This window comes from Podarcis liolepis, assembly GCF_965112155.1.
Source record: "Podarcis liolepis genome assembly, chromosome: 14".
Taxonomy (NCBI): Eukaryota; Metazoa; Chordata; class Lepidosauria; order Squamata; family Lacertidae; genus Podarcis; species Podarcis liolepis.
This window is the reverse complement of record NC_139569.1, coordinates 10175005-10195084: the sequence shown is the minus strand read 5'-3', so window position 1 is coordinate 10195084 and position 20080 is coordinate 10175005. Positions and strand designations below refer to the sequence as shown.

The 20080-nt window shown below is 47.3% G+C and overlaps 2 protein-coding genes across 4 annotated transcripts in view; one reads left to right on the top strand and one right to left on the bottom strand.

Moving 5' to 3' along the window:
• Positions 1-4090: 4090 nt before the first annotated feature.
• BFAR (bifunctional apoptosis regulator) lies at positions 4091-19022 on the top strand. 3 transcript variants are annotated; one of them, XM_083474444.1, is made up of 9 exons: positions 4091-4267; positions 5878-5936; positions 7799-8126; positions 9775-9976; positions 11545-11714; positions 12083-12227; positions 14507-14677; positions 17215-17417; positions 18044-19022. In XM_083474444.1, exons 3-9 carry the CDS (start codon positions 7867-7869, stop codon positions 18234-18236), a joined length of 1344 nt encoding a protein of 447 aa, XP_083330570.1. In that variant the 5' UTR covers positions 4091-4267; positions 5878-5936; positions 7799-7866; the 3' UTR covers positions 18237-19022. The 3 variants fall into 3 exon arrangements, with proteins under 3 accessions (XP_083330570.1, XP_083330572.1, XP_083330571.1); XM_083474446.1 differs by having other exon boundaries at positions 4125-4290; XM_083474445.1 differs by lacking the exon at positions 4091-4267 and adding an exon at positions 4957-5322.
• The window catches only part of PLA2G10 (phospholipase A2 group X), a 20630-nt gene continuing 17309 nt past the window's right edge, over positions 16760-20080 (bottom strand). Inside the window, exon 4 of the mRNA XM_083474599.1 lies at positions 16760-19635. Coding sequence (XP_083330725.1) covers positions 19487-19635 — 149 coding nt within the window. The 3' untranslated portion in view covers positions 16760-19486. The remainder of the gene's footprint in view (positions 19636-20080) is intronic.

Below are 20080 nucleotides of genomic sequence, written 5' to 3'. Positions count from 1 at the left end.
CTCTCCCCTTTTCTTAGGGAAAGATCTTACACAGCACCCAGAAACATGCACTTTAGGGGGGGCTGTGTGATATTGCAACCCCCCCGGGAGTTTTTTCAGGGCGATTGCACAGTGTGAGAGCACAGCGCCCAAAATGGCCACCAAGATCTTGTGCGGGGGGAAATGGGATGTCCTGTTTGTTCCTGGGCACCTGGAAGGTATGCATTTACCTTGGTGCCCAGGAACAAACAGGACATCCCATTTCCCCCCGCACAAGATCTTGTGATATTGTACCTTGGTTCCCAAAAGGCTTGGCTCCTGAACAAATCGGCTCCCGAACGCTGCAAACCCGGAAGTAAGTGTTCAGTTTGAGAACTTTTTTGGAAGCTGAACATCTGACATGCCTTCTGCTTGAGTGCAGGAAGCTCTTGCAGCCAATCGGAAGCCGCGCCTTGGTTTTTGAATGGTTCCGGGAGTCGTAAGTTTGACAACCAAGGTACCACTCTATTCAGTAAATTCAGAGTGTGCCAATAAGTCTGATTTGGAGCTCTTGCAAAACTAACTCCTCCCACCCCCGAAGTGGCTTTTCCCCACTCAGGAAAGTTGACAGGACAATTTGCCGGAAAGTGTGGGATGACAGCTGCTTGATGCAGCATCATCTAATCTCCCCACAAACAAATCAGGCTGAATACTCATTAAACAGGTCATCTGGAAGAGACGCTTGCCTTTCCAAAGAGGCAAATGCCACCGTCTAATCCAGGGGAGGGGGACCTCGGGTCTGGGGGCTAAATGTGGCTCATTAAGGCTTCCCATACAGCCTTTGGGACTCTCCACAGGCCCCGCTCCACAGCTTCCTCCAGCTTGCCTCTTTTGGCCTTGCTGGAATGTGTCCTTGAACTGGATGGAAAAGTGGAGGTGAAGAAACTTCCGATTTTTGTTGTTTGGACTCTACGGCTGAAGGGCTGATCATATAGCCTCCTGTACAAAGATAAGAGTCACCTCTGTTGCCTCCCTGCACCAGTGGAATGTGGCCCCCAGAAGTCTGCCCACTCTGGAACACGGCCCTTAGATGGAAAATGGGAATGCTTGGCTTTGAGCACAAGGAATGAGGGCCAGCTTTCAGCAACCTGCTCACCTGGTCCACAGGTAGCAAAATTGGGCAGAGTTGGCATTTTTGCACAGTTCAGAATGTTGCAATCCTTTGCTATCTGAAACTTGGTTCAATACCTTGCGTTTATCCAGGGGCTACAAAGAACAAAATGTGCTCTGAGGCCATAGACATGTCAACTCGCCTGGACCTCTTCGCTTCACGACTGCTGGTGCTGCAGAAATATATACCCAATAATACGCTGTGGGTTAAGCCTGGATGGCCAATAGAATCCACACAGCAATGGTCTGTGAAACAGGGTATTTATTTAGGCACTGCAAGGTCAGTGCGACACAACCTCAACCAGCAAATAATGAGCAGTGGCAACCCAAAAATGAAAAAGACACAAGCATTCATTCACTTTCTGTGGCCTGTTGGCAGACCCACTCTGCATTACCAAGATGTCTGCAAATGTTACCTGAAAGCTGGCAACATCAAACCCCGTCAGGTGGGAATCCCTTGTTTTTTTGCTGCGTCATATTTGTTTTCATAGAATTGCAGAGTTGGAAGGGACCACGAGGGTCATCTAGTCCAACCCCCTGCGATGCTGGAAACTTTGTTTTGGTGTGTTTTTCCTGTGTTTGCACATCACCGGTTTTTCTTCTGTAAAATAGGCATTTTGTGGTACCTGCAGCAGATTTTTAGATTTCCAAATGTACCCCCAGTTCTGATAAGGTTAGGAACTCCAGGAATAACACAGTGCCTCCTAGTTTCCTCTTGTTTCCTCCTAGTTTAATTTGCGCTGTCCTCTTCACACCGCTATACAGTAGAGGTAAAAGCACAAGGTGTCTGCATGAATAAAGAGGACAGCAAAAGCATTCAGCTGCATCAACTTCGGTGTGGAGTTTGAGGAGACGACCATTTAATTGGATTTATTTTTGCTGGAGCTGAAGGAAGGTGAGGACAGGTGACCTCACTAGGCCCGAAGTCAAACCCCCCCCCCCCCAAGCAGGCTCAAAGCTTCTCAAAAGCTTTTCTCAGCAGCTAAGCATCAGAAACATTCCGCTTGCTGTAACTAAAAAGATTGCAACAAGGTAGAGAACAGAGCCCATTGTCTTCTCAGGCCTTTCTCAGAACCACATTGCAACTTGCTTTCTCTCCGGGAACCATGCCAAAGCACAAGAATGAAACAACTGGAACACACTGAAACCCCCTCACCCCCTTTCCTGCCAAGAGTCCACAATAGTCCCAAGACAGCTTTCTGTACATGCTCAGGAACCTCAACATGGGGCAGGACTCCTGAGGGAGGAGAAAGGAGGAGGGAACTGGAAAGGGGTATGTATGCTTGTGCACAGGACTGTGAATTTCGTGCATGCTTTTTGTGACTTATCACACTTGCTTCTTCTACCAGTTCATGGATGGTAGAAATAAAAGCCTTTTCTCCGAAACTATTCCTTGAGTGTCTGTTGACTCCCACTTCCCTTTCCCAGGCGCAATATTTTTCCCACCCGAGGGCAAAGCCTCATAAGGCTACAGAGCCAGAGGCAAGACACTGGTTTGTGAGCCTCAGCCCATGCGCGATGCCTGTGGATCACTACGGTTGTTCTAACCCTTGTCCCAATTGGTGACCTGGAGATCAATAAGACTGCACTGCGGGGCTGTCATAATCCTATCTCTCTCACGCTCTGCTCACCACATGCATACCAGGGATGATAATGTGGGTGATAGTGGGCTGCACTGCAGGGTTATTGTAGTCCACAGTCTTAGCCTCATCCCGTCATTTCCTTGCAACGTGAGGAAAGCAACACTGGACTACACTGCAAGGTTGTCAGAAGCTGCTCTGAGCTTGAGGCCCCATCAATATGGTGGTAATTTGACTTGCCAGTATGGTGGTAGTAGTTAAAGCATCAAACTAGGACCAGGGAGACCTGAGTTCGAATCTCCCCTCAGCCTCAATGTCCCCTGCAGGGTCAATCTTTCAAGCTAAACCACCTCAAAGGATTGTTGTGGGGATGAGACGGAAAGGTGAGAGGTAACTTCCCCTGGGTTTCTTGTGTTGTAAACAAAATCTGCCCTTTTTCCCTTATGGGGTATCCAAGAGCCCGTATAGAGTAGGAGAAAATAACAGAGGCCAACCAGTGAATATTGAGAAGCAAAGCAGCTAGTAAGTCTGATCTTTATGGATCTGTTGCAACAGGGTGCTCCCCTCACGCGCAGGAGAGGAGGACCCAGAACCAAGGTGTGCCTGTCCTTATATAGACATTTTAAATTCCCTGCCCTGGAGCTCCAGACCACCCCTCCATACATCATACATACATCACAGAAGGGGTGTAACCCAAGACCACCCCCACAAACATCATACCTACATCACAGAAAAAGTGGTCTACAACAGAAATTTGAATGTTGTTTTTCCCATCTGCCAGGTTATCTGATAATGCCTTATCTGATTGCCTTTCCTGGTAGTCTGATGAAATGGTGATTACCCAATTCCTGCCCTCCCTCCTTGCAGAGAAAACATTTGGTCAGCTTGGGAGTCAAAATGGTTTCAGGTCGGTCTTCCTGTGCTGATCTATGTGCGTGCTTGGTTGGTACATTTATGAACATTTATTATATATATAAGACCTTAAATTTTATTGTTACACTTCAAAGAAGCAGAAGATACAAATGGGATAAATAAGTAATACCAGACTACACTGCAGGGCCGTCGTAAACTATTATGCTCCCCCGACCCCCGAGAAAATGAGCAACAGCGGATGCCTATGGCGCTGCGTTGCGTAAGAGACACGCCCACCCAGCTGCTGTCCAATCGCAAGCAACGCAGAAGTTAGGGCGCCCTCCCTTTGGGGAGCATTCGCCCACTTCAAAGATGGCGCAGGGGAAAAACCGGAAATCTGATTTCCCGCTCTAGGACTTCCTCCTATCTATGCTCAAGACGCAGGTGAGGACCTTTAGTAAGCCGCGTCAGTCAAAGATGGCCGCCGAGGTGAACCGGAAGTCCCCCCGTTGGTTCCGGGATTTCGACCACGCCCCTCCAGTTTGTGTACAGGTCGGCGCTGCACTCTCGGCGACAAAGAGGCGCCCGTGCGTAAGTGATACGTCAGCCAAAGAGGGGGCACCGGGCGTCACCACGCATGCGCGCCCAGAAGCGCATCCCAGCGGAGCTCAGCTGAGGAGACTGAGATGCCGCCGCTGTCAAGCTGGGTGAGGAAGAGGAGGAGGTGGGAGTCGGAGGGGCCCGGACCCCCTTCCCCCCAAAGGGGTCAGGGGGCGGGGGAGGGAAAGGCCGAAGCGGCGTCGCGGCGTCTGCTGCTGTTGTCAGTAGAGGTTGTTTTACTCGGAGTAGACCCGTTGAAAGTAATGGGCAGGGGGAACTAAGGTTCGCTCATTTCGACGGGCCTGCGGTGTGTAAGGCCTACATGGGCAGAACCCACAAATGATGATGATGATATTACAATATAACACGTTTCTGGGTTGTGTAGGAGTAAGTTATGCTCGGAGTAGACCCGTTGAAATCAAATCAGCCTGAACTCTACGATTCTACATGGAGATTCCCTTCCAACTCCATAATTCGATGTTGGAGATAACCTAATAATAATGATAATAAAATAATAATAATACAGTAGTAGTAATAATAATAATAATAATAATAATAATAATAATATGTGTGGTGGTGGCGGTGAGAGATGACATGGGAGGTTTGCCAGCAAGCAGCCCATCCTCAGGTAGAGTGTGGGGAGGAAGTGCGCTTTCCTCTTTCCCTCAGTTCTTCCCCCCCTCTCTCTGGGCGACCCCTTCAGGCAGGGTGAGAGTTCAGAGGCAGGGAGGAGGAGGAAGAGGAAGAGGATGACGACACAGAGATTTAAAGTTTAAAATTTGCTGGGCCAGTCCAAAGTGTGCCTAACCTACCCAGCAAACCGCCTCCAAGAATTGTTGGCAGATTCTTCTGGGATGTTCATGAGAAGGTGTGGAAGGCGGCAACCTTCCACTGTTTTTTGTTCCCAGCATTTGGTACTTTTGATTCCTTGTGCATGGAGGCTTCATTTGCTATCTTAACTTCATTCAGGATTAGGCTATCTTAATCCAGAGGAAGGGAAGGTTCCGGATGTTGTCGGACTCTTGAAATCCCATCAACCCCATGCGGAGTGGCCAGTGGTCAGGGATGATGGGAGTTGCAGTCCAACAGCAGCTGGATTGCTACAGGTTCCCCACCTGTGGCCTAGAAGAGCAAAAAGACTGCCTTGCTAGCTCATAATAAGGTAGGCCTGTGTACGGTAGTTGCGCATTTCATTTCCAAAAGCTGCCTTTCGAGTACCCACAGCCTGAAGGCAACAGCCCCCCTCTGCTGTCCCCCCCCAGCAAGTGATATCCAGAGGTAGATTGCATTTGTTTTGCAGTAGCCATTGGCAAACTGTTTGTGTGGATTGTGCAACCCTTCTACATGTAAGCAGCATATTTGCTCTCTGCCACGCCCCCATGTGTTACAAGCATGGCATTAAAATATACTTTCCCAATTCTACATAAAGCCCATGGGAGGAAGAAACCAGATTTGTAGTAAACACAACAAAAGTTCTGTGGCTTCTGACTTCATTTTCTAAAGGGGATATTAGAGTCTGTTCCTGCAGGAGAATATAGACATGGGTAACTTTTCTCGGCATGCAGTTGTATTAACTTCTAAATTTGATTTCCCTTGCATGTTCCAAAGTGTGTGAGAGACACTTTTTGCCAGTTTGTTGATCAATATTCTTTACAGCAGCTGAAGAGAGGTTTTTTTGTTTGCTGAAGTGAACAACCTGTTTTATCTCTTCCTTTAGAACCAACGAAATTTTCCTTAGTAGGAATAGAGGTGTGTGAGATGTGGATTCAACCACAGGTACGTAAAGTGATTCTGTATTTCATTAGGAGGAAAGCATGTAGACTTGATGGTAACATTGGCACAACTGGGAATTTATATTGGCCTGCCTTGTTGGCAGTTGAGAAACCTAAGCAGTCCTGTTCAGACATCTTATTGTTGGGTAATCTTGATAATCTGATAATGCTTTGGATAGAAATGTTTTTAAATGCATATAATTAAATGGTTAGAAACTGCTGTACTATTGGCTATTGGTAGGAGTTTCTTCTAATTTTTGTTCCCATAAAGCCCTCTAAGTCAACATATCTTCCTTTCTTGCCTATTTCTCCCCCCCTCGGTATAGAGATTATAATTTACCGTATTTTTTGCACCATAACACTCACGTTTTTCCTCCTAAAAAGTAAGGGGAAATGTCTGTGCGTGTTATGGAGGGAATGCCTACGGGTGGCATGCCTACGGATTTCCCTCCTCTAAAAACTATGTGCGTGTTATGGTCCGGTGCGTGTTATACAGCGAAAAATACGGTAATAAAGGATCTAGTCATTATTAACTCCTTCCATTGGATTATTAAGAGCCTGTGTGCACTCTTAATTCCTTTGTTGTTGTGACAACAACATTCCTTTCCAGAGTTACCTAGTACTGGAAAACATCGCCTCTCCCATTACAGCTGTGCTCTTTGGCCCTGTGGAGCCTTCAGTGTGGGGTTCCTCAGTGTTCCATTTTATCCCCTATGCTGTTTAACATCTACATGAAACCACTAAGTGGGGTCATCCAGAGCTTTGGAATACGTGGTCAGCAATATGCTGATGACACACTGCTCTGCATCTCCTTTACATCTGCAGGTGAGGCAGCGGAAGTGCTGGACCAGTGTCTTGCCTCCATAATGGACTGGATGAGAGCTAGCAAATTGAAGCTCAATCCAGAGAAGACGGGGGCACTGTTAGTGGGTGGTTCCTTAGACCAGATGGATGGGAGGTTGCCTGTTGTTGATGAGGTTGCACTCCCTCTGAAGGAGCGAGTACGTAGCTTGGGAGTACTTCTGGATTCTTTGCTGTTGCTTGATGCTCAGGTGGCCTCAGTGGTCCAGAGTCCAACAGCTTTGGCTGGTGACCCAGCTGCTCCTCTATCTGGACAGGGATAGCCTAACTTCTGTTGTCTGCACTCTGGTAACCTCTAGGTTAGATTACCACAATGTGTTATACGTGGCACTGCCTCTGAAGCCGGTTCGGAAGCTTCAGCTAGTGCAGAATTCAGCGGCCAGGTTGCGCAAGAAGATTTGAGCATATTACACCGATTCTGGCCCAACTGCACTGCCTGCCAATTAGTTTCTGGACCCAATGCAAAGGGCTGTTTTTGACCTATAATGCTTTAAACAGCTCAATACCACAGTACCTCAAGAACTGCCTCTCCCCTAATGAACTGACCTGGACCCTGCAATTATCATCTGAGGCCCCTTTTTGTGTGCCTCTCCCACGAGAGGTCCAGAGGGTGGCAACATGATGACCGGCCTTTTCTGTAGTGGCTCCCCATTTTGGGGAACACTCTCCCCAGGGAGGCTCACCCACCACCTTTATTATGTCTCTTTAGGTGCCAGATGAAAACATTCATCTTCAGCCCAGTGTTTGGCTGATTAATAGTCTATGGCTTTTTAAATGAGCTTGTGTGAGTGGGATTATTGGTCTCTTTTTGTTTTATTATGTGTTCTGTTCTCGTTTTGTATTTTTATGCTGGGAACTACCCTTTGATCTTTGGATGAACGGCGATACACAGATTTAATAAACAACAACAACAACAACCTATCTCATTGCATTAACAATGCATTTTTCTTTACACATTGGATTGTGTTCACAGAAAGACATAACGGGCTCACTCTCTTCCCATAGCTTGTGGCGTGCTTCAAGATCTAGGGCCGTGCGGGCGTTGTGCTGGCTGCTGCAGGTACAAAGAGGACATGGAGGAGGGTTTGACGTGGCCGTCGGAGAGGCCGGAAGTTCAGACAGCTGCTTCTCCCGGGGTCAGCCGACGGATATCAGTCAGCGAATTCTCTTGCCATTGCTGCTATGATATTCTCGTCAATCCCACCACCTTGAACTGTGGGCACAGCTTCTGTAGGCATTGCTTGGCGTTATGGTGGACGTCTTCCAAGAAGAACGAGTGTCCAGAATGCAGGGGGAAATGGGAAGGATTCCCCAAAGTCAACATTCTTCTCAGGTGATTCTAGCAGTCGAGGACTGTGATATGTGGTCTTCATACAATGGTTGAGATGTGTTAGTCTGCCCTCTTTGCTTAGTAAGAACCGTTGGTCCTACAATCTTCATACTTTTAATTTCATTTTTCATTTCACTTTTAATGTATATATTGCTATACGCAAGGTGGTCTGCAAGCTGAAGAAATAACAAAGATCATATACCTTATAACAATCTGATCCAATGCAAAAAAGCCATAATAAAAAATGACTTTAAAATAAACAACTTAAAGTAATACTCAATAATCTATTAGAATATCATAGTACACGATGAAATTAAATGTCAGCAAACAATCATTGGGTAGAAATTCACGCCTAACAATTTCAATAAATATTTGCTAAATTATAATTAGTAAAAACAGCAAGTCACAGTGCATAAATACCACACTATATACAAAACCATGTAAAAGGATCAAATTGAGAAAAAAGACACACAACTTGTAAAAATATATATTAAAAAAAGAAATCCTGAACTCATTTCCCCCTCTTCTCTACTTTTGCTGTTCTTAATGCCATGGTTTGGGAAAGACTTACTTCTTAGATCCTCTAAATGCCCTCCACTGTCAGTCTCAGCGTTTCAGTACAGTGGTGCCTCTCAAGACGAAAGTAATCCATTCCGCGAGTCTCTTCGTCTAGCGGTTTTTTCGTCTTGCGAAGCAACCCTATTAGCGGCTTAGCGGATTAGCGCTATTAGCGGTTATTAAAGGCTTAGCGGACTAGCGGCTAAAAGGCTATTAGTGGCTTAGCGGCTTAGAAAAAGGGGGGGAGTGGGGAAAAATCGGAACACTCGCAAGACGTTTTCGTCTTGCAAAGCAAGCCCATAGGGAAAATCGTCTTGCGAAGCAGCTCAAAAACGGAAAACCCTTTCGTCTAGCGGGTTTTCCGTCTTGCGAGGCATTCGTCTTGCGGGGCACCACTGTATTGCATGAGTCTTCCCTGGGGTAGAAAGACCACTGTAGAGTTTGCTTGGTGCTCTCCACAGCTGTTTCAGTTCAAACCACTGGAGGAGGAGTTCCAGGCTAATAGCCAGGTGTTCTCCTCCAGGCCTCTCCCCACATCACACCCTCTGCCCTCTTTGAGACATTTTTGTGTGGCTAGAATGTGTCCTTGAAAGGTGATGGTACCTCTTGCTTCCCTGAATGGAGGGGTGTGTGGGTGTGGGTGTGTCTTTTGCATAGCTGCAATGCAGCCTCCTGTCTGCTGGTGAGGCTCACATCAGTTGCACCTCCCCTTTCTGCTTCTAGCTCCGCCCACCACTGGCACCCTGGGAAGCCTGTCCATGAGATAATGTGGTTGTAAAAGATCGCCCTGCCCCCCCCCTTTAAAGGGTTTAGCCAGCAGAACGACTTACCATTATCACCTGCTTGTACCCAACTCATCCTCCACAGAGCTCATGGTAGCTCATTTATCAGTGCTGTAAGGTAGACCAGGCTGAGAAGAGAGTGCAGTTGGCCTGAGGACAGCTAGCAAACTTCACGACCGATGAGCTAGACTCTGGTCTCCCCAGTCCAGCATTCTAGCCACGTGCCCCAGAGGAGAAGGCCCCTTCTCCAGATACAGCCTGGCCTCAAACTGCAGGAAGAAGTCTTGCAAAGTAACGCTCTCTTTATCTAGGGATGCAATCGAAAAACTGTTTCCAGATGCTATCGAGCAGCGGAAGGACGACATCCAGCAGAACAGCGACGTGTCCCTCAGCCTTGCCGCCTTTCAGAAATACGGGAGCGATCAGACCTCCACAGCTCCAACGGCGGGGCGAATTAATCCTCGAGGAGGGGGGTTTTTCTCCGGTGTGCTGACAGCGCTAACTTGTGTGGCTGTAAGTCTCCCCCTTTAAAAAGCCCTGTGCTGGTGGGAAATAAAGGGCTTTGCTGAGGATGGGTTGTATAGTTGCAGAAAACTTAACAAGTCTCCTGACTTAATGGGCCCCTTCAGAGAAATTTCAAAGGACATCCTGTTGCCCTCCATCTTAGTTCTCTTGAGCAGGAAAGGTGAAGGGAAGCCTATAGAGCAGCCTTTCTCAACCTGTGGGTCCCCAGATGTTGTTGAACTACAACTCCCATCACCCCTAGCTAGCAAGGCCAGAGCTCAGGGATGATGGGAGTTGTAGTCCAACATCTGGGGACCCACAGGTTGAGAACCGCTGCTGTAGAGGTTCGCAGCTACTAGATTTGGTTTTTGTCTGCCTTTGGAAGTTGCCTTATATTGAGTCAGACCATTGATCCATGCAGCTCAGTTTGTCTACACTGATTGGCCATGAATCTCCAGGGTTTCAGACTGGGGACATTCCCAGCTCTATTTGGAGACCCCAGGAATTGGACCTGGGACCTTCAAGATACAATGCAGATGCCCTAGCACTGAGCTTTGGTCCTTCCTTCTTCAGTAGCTGGGATGCCTGGCATTTGGCTGCGGCCACCAGGTAGGTTTCCACCTCTTTCCCCCTCCTACAGGCTGATGTCCCCAAAGAAAATGCTGGAGACTAGAAAGTGGAAAGGTACCCAGAGGGAAGAGTAATGTTTGACATGGTGCATGAAGCTTAGTGCTCGCTTCAGCTGCAGGGCTCCCATAATATATTCCCTTGCTCTTCCACCGTGCTGTTATGGGACGGCTGTTCTTGTCCCAGAGTCACCCAATGAGTCCTTGGCTATCAGGCTTTCCACCTGTATGTCATCTCCCTCTCCAAGCTGTATTTAAGCCAGGCTCCTTGGAGTGCCAGACCAGAAACTTTACTGTTGGTGAATGTTCATTTTTGCTTTGTATTTATGTACAGTTGTACCTTGGTTCTCAAACTTAATCTGTTCTGGGAGTCCATTCGACTCCCAAAACCATTCAAAAACCAAGGCGCGGCTTCCGATTGGCTGAAGGAGCTTCCTGCAGTTAAGCAGAAACCGCGTTGGATATTCAGCTTCCAAAAAATGTTTGCAAACCGGAACACTTACTTCCGGGTTTGTGGCGTTCGGGAGCCAAAACGCACGAGTACCAAGGCGTTCGAGAACCAAGGTATGACTATACTTAAGCCTACATTGGGTGGTGTTGTTTTTGTTTGTTTTTTGTAATATTGAAATTATTCTGTGTTTGCTAAATTGTTGATTTTTGTAATTTTGAATTCACTGGCATGTGCCGTGTTTAGAATATTTGTATTTCCAGTGCTCTCTTTATTGATGCTTTTGAATGTTTGCTGCAAGCTGTTTTCGGCACATCTCGTCGTGGAAATGCAGCATATAATTAAAATCAATCAATCAATCAATCAAGTCCAGCACTATCCTTTGGACCCCGCTGGGTGCTTTGCTCTTGTATTAAACATCTGGAACATGTTTAATATGTTTTATAGTCACCCCAGTCACCGCTGTGCATAACCCGTCATGGACCCTCTTCACTGCTTTCTAGGTAGTTTTGCTCGGCTATCACTGGAGCAGCCGGGAGTCGGAAGACGACCTCCTCGTCCACAAACCCGTTGCGAAATGGACCGCTGGGGAGGTGGTGCACTGGCTGGGGCACCTGGGACCCTGGACTTCCCTCTACAAGGAGAGGTTTTTACTTGAGCGCGTTAATGGGAGGTGAGGAAGATCCCTTTGGTGATGCTCTGAGATTATTGAGAGAGAAACTTCATTGTACCTGGTGCCTTGCTTATAAAAGATTTTGTGCTCCTCAGGTGATGTGAACACAGGGGCAAAACAAAACAAAAGTCTTGTTGTGTTCAAAGTAAGTTTTCTATCTGTAGTGTGGCTGTTAGCAATAGTTCCCTGTTAGTCATCTTGCTAGGACCATGTCTAAATTCTAGAGTAGGCAGATGCGCTTTGCTCTCAGTGCAAATATCCACAGACCCGTCTTGTCTTGATGGTGATATTCGACTTGGTAGTTCAGCGTGATTTGGAGCAGGGCAGAGGGTGTTTCCTTCATGTTACAGTAACTCCTGGTCTTGCAGGCTCCTGCTGACGCTCACGGACGAGGACTTCTCAAAGGCTCCTTACAATGTAGAGAACAGTAGCCACAGGAAGGCCATTATGACGGAACTGGAACGTGTGAAGATGCTGGGCGTCAAACCACCGCAGAACCTTTGGGAGTACAAGGTGAGAGGATGTTCTAGGAAGTCCTGCCTCCAGTGGCTGTAGACCTTTAGCCCCTGCACCAAAGCACCGTATTTTTCGCTCCATAAGACGCACCTGACCATAAGGCGCACCTAGTTTTTAGAGGGGGAATGCAAGAAAAAAAAAATTCTTTAAAGGGAGCGCTGAACAGAGTCTGTATGCATCCCAGGCTCTGCTCAGCGCTCCCTTTCGCGAGCCACATGGAGCTTGTGTGCGGCACTTCCAGGCTTTTCCCCAGGAGGAAGATGGGCAGACCATCACTGACGGGCTACCCTTCTTCCTCCTCAGGGGAAAAGCCCCCGGGAGCTGCACACATGCTCCACACGGCTCATGAAAGGGAGTGCGGCTCTTGGGGGCTTTTCCGGGAGGTGGGGGAAGGGACTGAGGGGCTACCCTCTGCCCCTTTCCCCACCTCCCACAAAAGCCAGCAAGAGCCGCGTGCTCTTTCAAGGGTGTGCAGCTCCTGCGGGCTTTTCCCTGAGGGAAAAAGCGGCCAGTCAGTCCCTTCACCCTCGGGGAAAATCCCACGAGAGCCGTTGGAGCGTATGTGCGGCTCTTGGGGGCTTTTCCCGCCTGCCTCCCGTCAGCATTTGCTCCATAAGACGCACACACATTTCCCCTTACTTTTTTTGGGGGGGGAGTTCATCTTATGGGGCGAAAAATACGGTACTCTTCTGTCCCTGTGGTGTTTTGATCCTCGGCACCCCTGCTGCAACCCAGCCCTGCTCTTGAGTCTGGTCCCCATCCTGTCTTCAGCCTGTGTCGCCCAAGTGCTCTGTAATGGTTTGAGTGTTGGACTAGGACCTGGGAGACCAGGGTTCAAAGCCCCGCTCAGCCATGAAGCTCATTGGGTGACCTTGGGCCAGTCGCCATCTCTTAGCCTAACCTGCCTCACAGAGTTGTTGGGAGGATGGAATGGGGAGGAGGAGAACCATGAAAGCCAACTTGAGCTGCTGGGAAGATAAAAGTGCCATAGAAATGTAATAAATACATGAATAAAATAAAAGTCTCTTAGCCTAGCTTGAAGCCATTTTACGAAGGAGCAGGGAGTCTCCCCAATTTCCGTGGAATTTCCTGCATCTGAGAGAAAATGCCACAGTGTTCACCCCATTGTGCAATTTAATGCTGGCAAGTTCCCTCCCCACTGCCTACACTAATTTCTTACACAATTACACTCTGGGCTGCTTGATGCAGGGCTGGCCTGAAGGGAGAAATCCACAGAGCAAATCCCCTCCTGCTGATTAATAATGGGGAACTAATTTATAACAGGGATCTGGGGAATGAAAGGCCGGTTAGCTTAACGTCAGTAGTGGGGAAACCCACTAAACAGGTAGAATTGCCAAGCAAGAGGAACAAGCCTTGCTGAAGTAGAATCAGCATGGCTTTTGCCAGGGTAGGTCCTGTCTTAACATCTAGAGGGTTTTTTCCCTCCCCAAGTGTGCCAGCAGAGATGAACCAGTTGACAATGGGCTCTTAGGTTTTCAAAAGGTTTTTGAAAATTTATCCCCGAAAATTTATCCCTGAGTAAGCTGAGTAGCCGTGACATAACCACAGAAATCCTCTTATGGATCAGGACTTACTTAGGAATAGAAACAGAGTACTCTCGTACCTTGGAACTTGAATGCCTTGGTACTCGGACGTTTTGGCTCCTGAACACCGCAAACCTGGAAGTGATTGTTCCGGCTTGCAAACGTTCTTTGGAACCTGAACGTCCGACGGGGCTTCCGATTGGCTGCAAGAGCTTCCTGCAACCAATCGGAAGCCACGCTTTGGTTTCCGAACGTTCTGGAAGTCGAACAGACTTCCGGAACGGATTCCGTTCGACTTCCGAGGTACGACTGTATTAATAAATGGACAGTTTTCTCCGTGGTGGGATGTGGAAAATGGAGGGTTGGTATCGGGACCTGTTCCTTTTAACTGGTTTATTGGTGATCTAGAATTAGGGCTGAGCAGTGAGGGAGCAGGATTGCCCTGGGGTCTCAGGTGGGGCAGTGATCTTTCATTCTGCTATCTATAATGACGCTTCTGATCTCTGAAGCACCAGAACAGAAGAAGATAGAGCCTCTCCCCCAGTTAGGCAGGGTTCATGTGACCCTTAATATGACTGGGATCTTATGTTACACGCCTGGAGGGTGAAGAGGTTAGTGAGACAAAGCTGCATTTCACAGAAGCCCCCTTGCCCTCTCCCTTGCTTCCGTTTGCTGTTCCTCGTGTCTTCAGGCTGACTCTCCCCCGTTTCTCTCCCTTTCCTCGCATTCCAGGCGGTGCATCCTGGGAAGTCGCTGTTCCTGTTGTACGCCTTGAAGAGCTCCCCTCGGCTCACCATGCTCTACTTGTACCTCTTCGATTACACGGACGTCTTTCTGCCCTTCCTCCACACCATCTGTCCCATGCAGGAGGAGGAGCTGGAGGACATTCTTGCAAAGCTGCTAGTAAGTAAGAGCGGGAGACGTCCGCCTTGGGAACGTGCCCCCCTCCCGAACACCCAAAAAGTGGGAAGGGGTTTTGTGGGGCAGCAGTACAGAATGCTTTGAGGTTGAGATCAGCGACCCTCGCCAAAAGCCCTGTGAGCAGTGGCCCCAGGAGCGAAAATGGGGGCAAACATCATGGGGGCAGCAAGCCAAGGGCTTTTGTATTTCCTTTTATTTAACAATTTTCTGAAGGTTTTTAACACATTGGGCTCTAGAATCCAACACATTTATAAAAAGATAATAAATAGAAATATTTCAAAAATAATAATAATAAAGAAAAATATAAAATAGAGTACTCATGATTCTTACAAAACACTATTACAGTTGTACCTTGAATCTCAAACACCCTGGTTCCCAAACAAATCGGCTCCCGAACGATCGAAACCCAGAAATGAGTGTTCGAATGATTTTCAGAAGCTGGACATCTGGTGCGGCTTCCCTGGCTACCGATTGGCTGCAGGAGCTTCCTGCAGCCAATCAGAAGCTGTGCTTTGGTTCCTGAATGTTTTGGAAGTTGAACAGACAGATTCCGTTCAACTTCCAAGGTACGACTGTATAGAGAAGAGAAAAAAGTAACTAAAAATACTGTTATCACTGGTAGAAAATGTGGGATATCTCTACACATTGGGATTGATTGCTAAATCATTCTTTAGAACCATAGCTCTATGGAGGGAGCAGGTGTCTCTTACAACTCTCAGCCCCCTTAACAGACTAGACTTCCCAGGATCCTTTGGGGGAAGCCAAGACTGTGTAAAGTGGCATGATACTGCTTTGAATGTATGGTGCAGGCGGGGCCTTAGTGTGAAGCAGATTTCTGTGTTCCTCTGCAGGCTTGGCAGACCCCAAATACATTAATTGCCACCGCATAAAGATATGAGGGACGCGGGTGGCGCTGTGGTCTAAACCACTGAGCCTCTTGGGCTTGCTGATCAGAAGGTCGGTGGTTCGAATCCCCACGATGGGGTGAGCTCCCGTTGCTCAGTCCCAGCTCCTGCCCACCTAGCAGTTCAAAATATTGGTAAAACCTATTTGGTGTTTTGCAACTTACTGACTAGTTGCAGGGCAGGACCTTAGCCAGACCTAGCAGAGTAAACGCAGAATCCACGGAAGCAATTGGCGACTTGGCTGCAGACAGGATAGACGAAGCAGGAACCAGGAACTTGTAGCTAGGTGTTTATTATATACAGTGGACTATTTACAGGAACAGAACATGGATCTTTTGCTAGCTCTCTCTGACACGACTCACAACTCCTACACCTGAACCTCTGAACACTGAACTTCTGAACTAAGACATTCCAGTTAGTAGGCCATTAATTATCACTCCCTTGAGAGAGCTTGACCAATCAGGGAGCTGTAACCATGTCTCTGTTATCACCAGGCAGACGTACTCCTTCAGAATGCCTTCTGGCTGTCTGCCAAACCTTAATTGACTCTGTGTGAGTAGCTGCACGTACACAGATTCCCAATGCCAAAAAGTGCAAGTAGATAAATAGGTACCGTTCCGGCGGGAAGGTAAACGGCATTTCCGTGCGCTGCTCTGGTTTCGGTCTTCTCTTGTGCCAGTAGCGGCTTAGTCATACTGGCCACATGGCCTGGAAAAACTGTCTGCGGACAAATGCCAGCTCCCTCGGCCTCTAAAGCAAGATGAGCGCTGCAACCCCAGAGTCGTCTGCAACTGGACTTAACTGTCAGGGGTCCTTTACCTTTTTAAAAAAGATATTTGCAGCGATACAGGGTGCCTTTCCTTGATGTTATGCTTCCTTAGAGATACTCACTTGTCCTTAGCAAAAAAAAAACCTGTTTTCCAAAGGTGGCATATACCTAATATGGACAAAATGTGCTCGCTCCAGGGATTGCATTGCCAGAAATCTTCCTGGGAAATCCTAAGCCCCACTGTAACATTAAATGCTGAGATAAGAAAATGCTTCCTGCCAAGATTACCAGCATCGTCATCTTTAAGAGCAGGGGTCAGCAAACTTTTTGAGCAGGGGGCCGGTCCACTGTCCCTCAGACCTTGTGGGGTCCGGACTATTTTTTTTGGGGGGGGGGAATGAACGAATTCCTATGCCCCACAAATCACCCAGAGATGCATTTTAAATAAAATGATGCATTCTACTCATGTCAAAACACGCTGATTCCCGGACCGTCCGCGGGCCGGATTTAGAAGGTGATTGGGCCAGATCCAGCCCCCAGGCCTTAGTTTGCCTACCCATGGTTTAACCAAGAGCCATTCTGGTATCCCCAGTGTTGACGGGCGTGTTTTTCCAGCCTGCTGTCCATCTGAAATGGCTTTGCTTTGGGCTAAATTGAACACACACAGAGAGAGATCCTAAGCCACTTATGGGCAGAAATATTTTTATTTGCTTTCAAGGAAAAGCGGTCAATAAATTTTGGGCATGCCAGTAGCAGGAACCAAATTCTGATGGCAACATTTGAACCAGAGATATTTTGGGGTGGTCCCCAGCCTGCTTTCCCTGAACACTTTCTGTCTCTTTCAGGACCTAAAGGAGCCTGCTTGGAAGCAGTGGCGAGAATTCTTTGTGAAATACTCTTTCCTGCCCTACCAGCTAATAGCTGAGTTTGCTTGGGACTGGTTAGAGGTGCATTACTGGACGTCCCGCTTCATCATCGTCAACGCCATGCTGCTCTCTGTGCTGGAGCTTTTCTCCTTCTGGAGGCTGTGGTCAAGAAGGGAGCTTAAGTAAGTCCCTCTCGGACCCGCCTATCTTCCAGAATTAGCAACCCTGTTTTTGTACTTGTAAAATCCCTTTGTTTCTCTCTCTCTCTCTCTCTCTCTCTCTCAAAGAGAGAACTTGCACTGAATAGAGAGATTCCTCTTTTTCCATCTCCCAGCTGTGACTCAGCTTCTTCCTGCTCAGGGGAGGAAAAGCTAGTTGTGCAATTTTGTGCCAGGGATCTTTTATTTTTGGATATCAAAAAGTCCCCAAGGTTAACTTGACATGTCTCGTTTATGAGCAAATTGCTTTCCAGTGAAAAGCATGTGACTTAAGAGTGCTCCAGATAAGCAACCTTCATTTGAAACTAAAAGGAGCATCGTGAACCACACATTTCCTGTACATGTTGGAGGCCCACCCCCCGTTTTTGGTACTCCCCTCCCTCCTTTCTCTTAGTTTCCCTTTTGAGCTTGTTTAAAACTCCTTAAAACTATCACGGTGGTGTTTTCCTGTAAATGATTGAACACATTTGCTTTCCCTGAACGGTTGTGTGTGCACAAGGATGTTTTTAGTGTAGCTTCTGCAAGAGTTCCAAAGGTTCATTGGAAATGAGATCTAGGACTCTAATCTGCTCTTTTCCCTCCCCATCTAGGACAATTCCTCACCGGATGTGGGGCCATTTCTGGAAAGTGTCCACCCAGGGACTCCTCATGGCTATTTTCTGGCCAGTTATTCCTCAGTTTGTTTGCAACTGCCTGTTCTACTGGGCTTTGTACTTTAACCCAATTATAAACATTGATCTTGTGGTGAAAGAAATCCGTCGCTTGGAAACTCAAGTGCTATGATGGCGTGTTCTGGGATCGGCACTGTGCTGTTCAGTCCTGAACCATCTGGTGGCAGGGAGCTGCCAATTTAATTTTCTTTCCACAGTGACAAAACTTGTGATTTTTTTTTTTAATGGCACACCTACTTTTGCAGCAAGTCTTCCTTTTCAAAGCTGTGACGGCGGCAACAAGTGAAGGGAGGTGCTTTTCTGCTTTTCCTCGAGAAGGAACAATTAATTTCCCTATAATCAGAACGTTTGCTTTTGGACTAATCGAAGCGCCAACCTTTGTGTGCCACTCTCTGTATCTGGCCATGCGGCACAAGAAGCCTGATGAGAAATCGAAGCAGTCAGGCTCCTTTTTCGTGCAAAACGAGTCCTGCATTTACACGTTAAGCAGCTGTATACCCTTAAGAGACACCTGACCCTTCTAAAAATGGCTCAGATCTTGACCCGGACCCCTTTTCCTTATACACACAGCTCTGGTCGTGTTTGTGAATTTGAAGTAATTTCTGTTGCTGTATTGATTTACTAGATCTACTTGCCAACTGCAACCACTTTTTCTTTTAGAAAAAAAGGGAAAAGATGTTCTGCACGTAAATACCAATTGATTGTGAGACGGTGGGCTTTTTCCCTTACGTAGATGAACGCCTCCTGTTGTCACTCGTTAAATGTATGCCAAAACCAAGATTAGCTTTATTTTAAATGATGTGCCCCTATAAATTAAACTTGACTCTGCGTTTGTAATGATATGATCTTCAGATTTGCATATGAACATTTTTAAGAATTAAAACGGAAGATTTTTTTTTTCTAATATTTATTATTAGTATTACATTTTTACCAAAAACCCTTCTTCTTCTCCCTCTCCCTTCTTCCCTTCACAACAGCCGCGTGAGGTAGGCTGGTCTGAGGTTTCATGGTCAGGCAAACTTCTGCCTGGGGGCTGAGTCCTTTCTGGACGACACTTCAGACTTATAACCCAGAGGAGAATATCACATACTGAATTGAAATGAGATGTACCGAGGTTAGGTAGGCAGCCTTGTGTCACCTGGGCCAAGGAGCTGGGTTGGAGCATGTTATCCCCTTCTGTTTGGGGAAACATTTCTTGTTTGAAGAATGGCTGAAATTATTTGGAAGTTGGTGTATGTGTGTCTAGACAACACCCATCCAAAGCTGGGTGAAATCTAGAGCCGCTTTGATTTGTTTTTGAGAAGTGACTCGAGGAGAGGAACGTCCCATGTCTGTGAAGCCTGGCCCAAGTGACGCCCTTTCTTAATCATCTTCACATTGAGGGTTGAACGACCCACATAAAGTATCCGGCCAGAACAAATACTGGGAATTGTAGGGGGCGCTCGCCAGACACTTGGCTGCTTCGCGGTCGCATTCGCAAGCCATTTTTTGGCACTTGTCTTCTATATCCTCTGTGGAAAGAAAAAGGGAGACCCGGAATCAAGCCCGTCATTTGAGGCATTGCAAAATGGGTACCAGAGTGCGCAGATTTTTCTGGCCTTCAGTAGAACGAGAGGGAATGAAATACTTACTTAGATACTAAATATTTTGAATAAAACTGGATGCCCAGGGTCTTGGAAGGGCCAGTGCCTTTAGGAATGACAGAAACACTAATGGGATGAAGCACATCCTATGTGTGGTTACTCAGAAGTAAGTCCCACTGTAAGTGGGTAGGGCAGCCTCCCTTAACCTACTGCCCTAGATTCCCAGTTCCCATCTAGCAGCCATCAACAGCCCTCTGCTCCATGAATTTGGCCAATCTTTTTAAGTCATTAAATTGGTGGGTATCACTGCCTCCTGTGGGAGCGGGTTCCACAATTTAACCATGCAGTGAGTGAAGAAATCCTTTCTTTTTAT